This window comes from Solea senegalensis, unplaced genomic scaffold (genome assembly GCF_019176455.1).
Source record: "Solea senegalensis isolate Sse05_10M unplaced genomic scaffold, IFAPA_SoseM_1 scf7180000017387, whole genome shotgun sequence".
In the NCBI taxonomy this organism is placed as follows: Eukaryota; Metazoa; Chordata; class Actinopteri; order Pleuronectiformes; family Soleidae; genus Solea; species Solea senegalensis.
Window position 1 is genome coordinate 7,501 of NW_025322375.1, and position 8,961 is coordinate 16,461.

Consider the following 8,961-nt stretch of genomic DNA (forward strand, 5'->3'; position numbering starts at 1 on the left):
GCGGTGGGGAGGGGGCGGGGCTAAAGATGGACAACTCAATTCACAGTTTTCAGGTGAGCAGAGGGGGAGGAGCTCTGAATCATTAAAGGTTTGGATTGATCAGCTCATGACATCACTTCCCTTTTTCCAGCCGTTAGTAAAAAAATGAAACAAGAAGTGTGTGAGGGGGCGGGGCCTATCTAGGACCTGTTTGCTCGTGCTCAGTGAGGGTTAAAGTAAAGACAGTGCTGGAGCTACACGTGGCAGGAGGGGCGGGGCAGGGGGCGTGGTCAGGGAGGCCTTAGAAGCACTTGCGGTGGACGATGGACGGCCCCGCCTCGTCGTACTCCTGCTTACTGATCCACATCTGCTGGAAGGTGGAGAGCGACGCTAAGATGGAACCGCCGATCCACACCGAGTACTTCCTCTCAGGAGGGGCGATGATCTGAGGGCGAGGAGGCGGAGTCAGCTCACAGCTTACAATTACAATAAAACAACCACAATAAAGAGTTCATTTAGCTACATTTGATTTACTGAAACGTCTTTAGCTTGAGGCTAACTTGTAGTTAGCTTTAGGCTAAGTTTCAGTTCTTCTTTTGACTTTCAGGTAAATTTTCGTTATTGAATGTTTTCTCTCTCTAACTCATAACTAACCTATGACCATGTTTTCTAACTATACGTCATTTTTTCAGCTATTTGTTGACTTAATTTTCTGGCATCTTTTTGCTAACTTATAGTTAGCTTTACGCTAACTCTTAGCAAGCCCTGAGTTAACTTTTCATTCTTTTTTTAACTGTATTATTAAACTTTTGACTAACATTAATAACCTTTAGATAATGTTTCATCAAGTTTGAGCAAACATTTGGTTAATTTTGTTAAGTTTTAGTAAATCTGTATTTAGTAAACTTTCAGTTAACTGTTGGTTAACTTTTTGATAAAATGACTTCGTTTCTCTTCTCTATTAAACTGTTTAATCTTTTGACGACTTTTGCTGTATTTTGTAACCTCAGGTAACCTCTGGTTATCTCAGGTAACCTCTGGTAACCTCTGGTTATCTCAGGTAACCTCAGGTAACCTCTGGTTATCTCAGGTAACCTCTGGTTATCTCAGGTAACCTCTGGTAACCTCTGGTTATCTCAGGTAACCTCTGGTTACCTCAGATAACCTCTGGTAACCTCTGGTTATCTCAGGTAACCTCTGGTTATCTCAGGTAACCTCAGGTAACCTCTTTACGAACATTCTTTCACTTTTCTCTAACTTCTAAGAACTATAAGATATTTTTAGCTTTCTTTGGGCTAGCGTCCAGCCAGTGTTACTGTTAGCAACACATGAACCTGTTTGGTAGATTTATGCTAAGCTAACTTATCTCAGAACACTTCATTTTGCTCCACCTGTCTTTTATTGTCTTGGTGACCTTTAACCTGCAGGCTAACAGGCAGGCTAACAGGCGAGCTAACGTGTTCTCACCTTGATCTTCATGGTGCTCGGGGCCAGTGCAGTGATCTCCTTCTGCATGCGGTCAGCGATGCCCGGGTACATGGTGGTTCCTCCTGACAGCACGTTGTTAGCGTACAGGTCTTTACGGATGTCGATGTCACACTTCATGATGCTGTTGTAGGTCGTCTCGTGGATACCAGCTGACTCCATACCTGAGAACAGAGGACGAGGGGTTAACGGAGGACAAAGTGTGGACGGGGTGAGGGTAAGACCGATGGACAGACGGGCATCTCACCAATGAAGGATGGCTGGAAAAGTGTCTCTGGGCAGCGGAACCTCTCGTTGCCGATGGTGATGACCTGTCCATCGGGAAGCTCGTAGCTCTTTTCCAGAGAAGACGACGTGGCCGCCGTCCCCATCTCGTTCTCAAAGTCCAACGCCACGTAACACAACTTCTCCTTGATGTCGCGGACGATTTCTCTCTCGGCTGAGGACATACAACAGAGACAGTGAGACACACATGGACACGGAGACGCCGGGGACGAGCAGGGGAGCCGGAGACATCCGTCGTACCCGTGGTGACGAAGCTGTAGCCTCGCTCGGTCAGGATCTTCATGAGGTAGTCGGTCAGGTCACGTCCAGCCAGGTCCAACCTCATGATGGCGTGAGGCAGAGCGTAACCCTCGTAGATCGGAACGTTGTGGGTGACGCCGTCTCCAGAGTCCAGGACGATACCTGGAGGACACACTCAGTCAGTCACATGACTCTGTGAGGGAGTGAGTGGGTGAGTGGGTGTGGTCTGACCTGTGGTGCGTCCTGAGGCGTACAGAGACAGGACGGCCTGAATGGCCACGTACATGGCAGGAACATTAAAGGTCTCAAACATGATCTGCACACAGAGAATAAAACATGTTTTAACATATTATAACGACATAATAACATGTTTTAACACTTTATAATGACATAATAACATGTTTTAACGTCATTATAACAACATAATAACATGTTTTAACACATTATAATGACATAATAACATGTTTTAACACTTTATAATGACATAATAACATGTTTTAACATCATTATGACGACATAATAACATGTTTTAACATCATTATGGCGACATAATAACATGTTTTAACGTCATTATAACAACATAATAACATGTTTTAACACATTATAACGACATAATAACATGTTTTAACACTTTATAATGACATAATAACATGTTTTAACATCATTATGACGACATAATAACATGTTTTAACACTTTATAATGACATAATATCATGTTTTAACGTCATTATAACAACATAACATGTTTTAACACTTTATAATGACATAATAACATGTTGTAACGTCATTATAACGACATAATAACATGTTGTAACGTTATTATAACGACATAATAACATGTTTTAACCTCATTATAACGAGATAACATGTTTTAACGTCATTATGACGACATAATAACATGTTTTAACGTCATTATGATATTGGTCAACGTAACACTTTATACGACATAATAACATGTTGTAACGCCATTATAATCCATACATAACATGTTTTAACGCATTATAATGACATAAAAACATGTTTTAACACATTATAACTACATAATAACATCATTATAACGACATAATAACATGTTTTAACACAATAACATGTTTTAACACATTATAATGATATAATAACATGTTTTAACACATTATAACGACATAATAACATGTTTTAACATAACGACATAATAACATTTTTAACACATTATAACGACATAATAACATGTTTAACGTCATTATAACGACATTATAAAGAGATAATAACATGTTTTACCGTGATTATAACGACATTATAAAGAGATAATAACATGTTTAAAAAAATTATAACGACATAATAACATGTTTTAACACATTATAAAGAGATAATAACATGTTTTACCGTCATGATAACGACATTATAAAGAGATAATAACATGTTTTACCGTCATTATAACGACATTATAAAGAGATAATAACATGTTTTAACACATTTAGTGTTGTGTAGTGAAGTGTAGTGTTGTGCGTACCTGTGTCATCTTCTCTCTGTTGGCTTTAGGGTTGAGTGGAGCTTCAGTGAGCAGAGTCGGATGTTCTTCTGGAGCAACTCTCAGCTCGTTATAGAACGAGTGATGCCAGATCTGACCAATCACAGAGCACAGGGTTATTACAGAGTTATGACAGGGTTATTACAGGGTTCAGGGTTATTACAGGGTTATAACAGGTTTATAACAGGGTTATTACAGGGTTCAGAGTTATTACAGGGTTATTACGGCACAGGACGTGAAGAACCTGAGGACACACTGAGGACACACAGGTGTCTGACCTTCTCCATGTCGTCCCAGTTGGTGATGATTCCGTGTTCGATGGGATATTTCAGGGTGAGGATTCCTCTCTTACTCTGAGCCTCGTCACCTACGTAACTGTCCTTCTGTCCCATACCCACCATCACTCCCTACACAAAGACAGACAGACAGTTAGTGTCTCACTCTACACCTGCACTGTGTGTGTGTGTGTGTGTGTGTGTGGTCACCTGGTGCCTGGGTCGGCCCACGATGGAGGGGAAGACGGCCCTGGGGGCGTCGTCCCCGGCGAACCCGGCCTTGCAGAGACCAGATCCATTATCACAGACCAGAGCGGTGCTTTCCTCATCATCACACATGACTGCAGGGGGCGCTGTGGACCAACGACGACAACACTACAACACCGACTCACTGTGGAGAGGAAATAAGACAGGTCATGTGACTGTTTGTGTCAGGAAGTGACATCATTGTTGTCAAGGAAACACAAAAATAAAATAATATGAAAGTTTAAAGTTTAATTCTTCTGAAAAAAACACAACAGCAGAAGAAAAAAGCAGCATCAACATCACCAAACATGGAGCGGTGACTCCGCCCCCCCCACACACACACACACACACACTCCTCACCCCTCCTCCCCAAAACTGTCACTGCCCTTTACTGAAGGTACAAAGCACTCTGGGAAAACTTCCTAATTAGGACATGAAGCAGAGTTCTGACTTTGTTTGGCATGTTCTCTCTCTCCCTGAGTTCATCCTACCTCGGACGCCCACCTCTTTTCTCCTTTTATGCTCTCCCTCTCTCTCTGTCTGTCTCCCTCTCTCTCTCTCTCTTTCTATCTCTGTCTCTCTCTCTCGCTGTCTCTCTCTCTCTGTCTCTCTCTCCCTCTCTCTCTCACTCTTTCTCTCACTGTCTCTCTCTCTGAGACACAGACGAGGACTTTGCTCCATATTTAGTCATGAAGTCAGTTTGTGTTTGGCTGTTTCAGCCTCAAACACAAACATAACTGTGAAATAATAATGTGTAGTTAAGTGTTAGTGTTGGTTCTATCAATAATAGACAGAGATCAATATGATCAATACACCCTGATCATAAGACATTTATAAAAGTCCATGATAAAAAAACACAAACACAGTGTCCCTCTGAGGCCTCTGTAGTTTTCAAAAAACGCTGAATTTAACACCAGGTGCAAATTAACACATAAACCAAACCCCATTCAAAAAACGTTGAATTTAACACCAGGTGCAAATTAACACATAAACCAAACCCCATTCAAAAACGCTGAATTTAACACCAGTGCAAATTAACACATAAACCAAACCCCATCCAAAAAAAACGCAAAAACGTTGAATTTAACACCAGGTAAATTAACACATAAACCAAACCCCATTCAAAAACGAATTAAACACCAGGTGCAAATTAACACATAAACTAAACCTATTCAAAACGCTGAATTTAACACCAGGTGCTGGCTGAATTTAACACCAGGTGCAAATTAACACATAAACCAAAACCCCATTCAAAAACGCTGAATTTAACACCAGGTGCAAATTAACACATAAACTAAACCCCATCAAAACGCTGAATTTAACACCAGGTGCAAATTAACACATAAACCAAACCCCATTCAAAAACGCTGAATTTAACACCAGGTGCAAATTAACACATAAACCAAACCCCATTCAAAAAACGTTGAATTTAACACCAGGTGCAAATTAACACATAAACCAAACCCCATTCAAAAAATCTGAATTTAAGCACATAGTCATTTCACAGAACATCTGCATTTGGTTCACGATGGATTGACCTGCAGGTCAAAGTTCAACAGGTGTAACAGGATGGAGAGAATCTTCACATACAGAGGAAGAAGAGGAGGAGGAGAGGAGAGGTGAGGTGGTACCATTACTACAGTACACCTGAGGAGGAGATGGAAAGAGGTGAAGCAGGAGATGAAGCAGGAGGTGACAGCTCCTGAAGGAGGCACTGGTCTTACCTGGACAGTGAAAGACCTGCTGGGACCTGGGGACAGGACAGAAGTGATGGTCTGGACTGCTGCTACTGAGTTTATCAACTCTCCTCCTCTTCCATCACTCTCTCCATCCCAAACATGGCCGGGGCCTTCACCACTCCTCCTCCTCCTCCTCCTCCTCTCTCTCTCCTCAGCTCGATTCCTTATAGGGCCGGCCCTGAGGGAAGCAGCCAATCAGACGACTCCTGTGCCGCCAAACTTTCTCCATCATTCACTGCATTCTTTCAAGCGAGAGAAACAGAGACAGAGAGAGAGACAGACAGACAGAGAGAGACATAGATAGGGAGAGAGAGACAGAGAGAGGGACAGAGAGAGAGAGAGAGACAGAGAGAGAGGTAGACAGAAAGACAGAGAGGTAGACAGACAGACAGAGAGAGACATAGACAGGGACAGAGAGACAGACAGACGGACAGAGAGAGACAGACAGAGAGATAGAGACAGAGAGAGAGAGGCAGACAGACAGACAGACAGAGACAGACAGACAGACAGACAGAGACATTATTGATTAAATCACTTATTAAATGATGATGAAATCATATGTGTGACATAAAGAGGATCTGTAATATTTTTACATTAAAGTTATTTCACTATAATGTTTTTATTTTAATATTTAAGATCATATTTACAAAAATGTTGTCGTTGTGAAGTCAAAGCCACTAAAGTTGACATGAAGGTCAAAGGTCACGGCTCAAACTCTAACTTTACTCTTTTATTCTGAAAGTCACTCTTTTAACATCTCAAACAGGAAGCTGTGAATGAATGAATGACATTTAGCTGCTGCTAATGCTAAATTACGAACATGTAAAACAGCTATTATCTATAAGCTAACAAGATGTTTAGCCCCGCCCCCACACACACAGTGGTCAGCTGACTCTGTCCTATCACGGTATAGCGCCTCATCAACGGATGGAGGACGAGCAGCCAATCAGAGACGACGTCTCACCTGTGTCCCACGTGACCACAGACAGACTTAGCATGGAAAATACACAGAAAACCTTTAAGATGGTGAAAATATTTTTGCAATTCACACGTTATCATTTTCTCTCTTTCAATGTTTTTATTAAAATAATATCAATATTATTTATAATATTGATATTATTTTAATTGTTAACTGTTTTACTAAATTTTTCTTTGTGTTCATTTTAATTCTGTTTTCACACACACACATTAACCTTAACCTGGGGGCATCTTCTCCTTAAAAGACAAACACAGCAGGAGGGAGGGGCCGACACGCTGCTGCTGAAGAAGAAGAAGAATGTTTCCTGTCTGAAGGTTTGGGGGCGTGTCCATGTGTGAGTCTGAAGCAGACCCTTGTAAGGAGTCAGAGCAGTGGATTCTGGGAAACACGAGAAACAAAATGGCGTCAGACTGAATTCTTATTCTTTGATGGTTTAAAACAAACTGACCCTTCATATGTGTGTGTGTGTCTAGCGCCACCATCAGGTCACACATCTTCATCAGCTGTAACACCATAAGTCCTGACCTCCGATCAGTTAAAGGGACATGTGTCAACACATTAAAGGGACAGTCCGCACATTAAAGGGACAGTCCGCACATTAAAGGGACATGTGTCCACACATTAAAGGGACATGTGTCCACACATTAAAGGGACAGTCCACACATTAAAGGGACATGTGTCCACACATTAAAGGAACAGTCTGCACATTAAAGGACAGTCCACACATTAAAGGGACAGTCCACACATTAAAGGGACATGTGTCCACACATTAAAGGGACAGTCCACACATTAAAGGGACTGTGTCTGATCTCTACGTCACATGATCACGTCTTTATCTCACTGTGAGACAGACTTTTCCAACAGGAAACTGAAGTTTGTAAACCACTCACTCTCCCACACACACACACAGGAGTTGTTGATCCACTGCTGCCTCCATCACTAAGTTCTAATGTCTGATTTTAATGAATTCGGCATTTGAAATATTTCATTTAGATTTAACTCAGTGACACAAAGTGACCACATGAGGCAGCAGAGGACCAGCAGCCTCTATGAGGTTTGGTGTGGGAGAGTGAGTGGTCAGTTGTATGTGACTCCCTGACGTCATGTGACTCAGTTGAAGAGACATTGTCTGTGTCTCTGTCCTTCAGTCCAAAAAAGGAAGACAGTAAATACAAGGAGAATTGGCATCACAGTCTTCCTCCTCCTCCTCTTCCTCCTGTCAGCAGAGTAAACATAGTGGGTGTGGTCAGCTGGTGTCCATCACATGTCCATGTTTAGTTGTACTGTCTTCATCACCTCCTCTTTTGCGTCCCCTCCCTTCATCCATTGACTATTCCATCCCTTGGCTCCTTCTTACTTTTGTTCTTTTATCATTCATTCATTCATTTATTTAGTTAGTTTCTCTTTTTGACTAAGTCTGTATCTCTCTCTCACACACACACAGTCACACACATACACTCACACACAGAGTCAGATACATACACACAGACGCACACACACAGTCAGACACAAAGCCTGGACTTTGACCGAAAATGGGAAAACAGCTGGACTCTTCTGAAACTGTTTCTGATTGGTCGACGGACATCAACACAGAGAGAAAGAGGCTCAGGAATGTGTGTGTGTATGTGTGTGTGTGTGTGTGTGTGTGTGTGCATGTGTCTGTGTGTGTGGCCCAGGTAGTCCCATAGGTCATAATTTGCGATTGACCCCATAAGTCAGTATTATGTCACATTTTGATGTTCTGAGTGAAATTATTTTTTAAATTTTGCATTTGTCTTCTGGGGCTCATATAAATATTTTTGACATGACTTTCAGAAATCACGGCCTTTTACAGTCGAACCTACCTGGACTTTGACGAAAAATAGAGGAAGAAACAGCTGAATCCTTTAAAACTAATTTCTTTAGATTAGGTGGCCAGGACATCCTTACCGAAAAAAGGCTCAAAGAAATCATGCGTGTGTATGTGTCATGTCAATGATGTGTGTGTGTGTGTAACAATCTGTGTGTGGCCCAGAGTAGTCCCGATAGGTCATAATTTCGCGATTGACCCCATAAGTCAATATTATGTCACATTTTGATGTTCTGAGTGAAATTATTTTAAATTTGCATTTGATATTCTGGGAGCTCCATATAAATATTTTGACATGACTTTCCAGAAATCACAGAAAAAAACACAGTAGCTAAGAAATCCCACAGAGAAAAACACAGTGACCCCAGAAATCACCA

The 8,961-nt window shown here is 41.6% G+C and overlaps 1 protein-coding gene across 1 annotated transcript in view; it reads right to left on the reverse strand.

Moving 5' to 3' along the window:
* The window catches only part of LOC122764408 (actin, alpha skeletal muscle B-like), a 6,057-nt gene extending 197 nt beyond the window's left edge, over positions 1-5,860 (reverse strand). The window contains exons 1-9 of the mRNA XM_044018557.1: positions 5,742-5,860; positions 3,982-4,162; positions 3,775-3,903; positions 3,479-3,589; positions 2,221-2,305; positions 1,990-2,151; positions 1,712-1,903; positions 1,447-1,628; positions 1-424 (exon numbers count right to left, since the gene is read on the reverse strand). The exon at positions 1-424 is cut by the window's left edge and continues 197 nt beyond it. Coding sequence (XP_043874492.1) covers positions 281-424; positions 1,447-1,628; positions 1,712-1,903; positions 1,990-2,151; positions 2,221-2,305; positions 3,479-3,589; positions 3,775-3,903; positions 3,982-4,110 — 1,134 coding nt within the window. The 5' untranslated portion in view covers positions 4,111-4,162; positions 5,742-5,860 and the 3' untranslated portion in view covers positions 1-280. The remainder of the gene's footprint in view (positions 425-1,446; positions 1,629-1,711; positions 1,904-1,989; positions 2,152-2,220; positions 2,306-3,478; positions 3,590-3,774; positions 3,904-3,981; positions 4,163-5,741) is intronic.
* Positions 5,861-8,961: the final 3,101 nt, after the last annotated feature.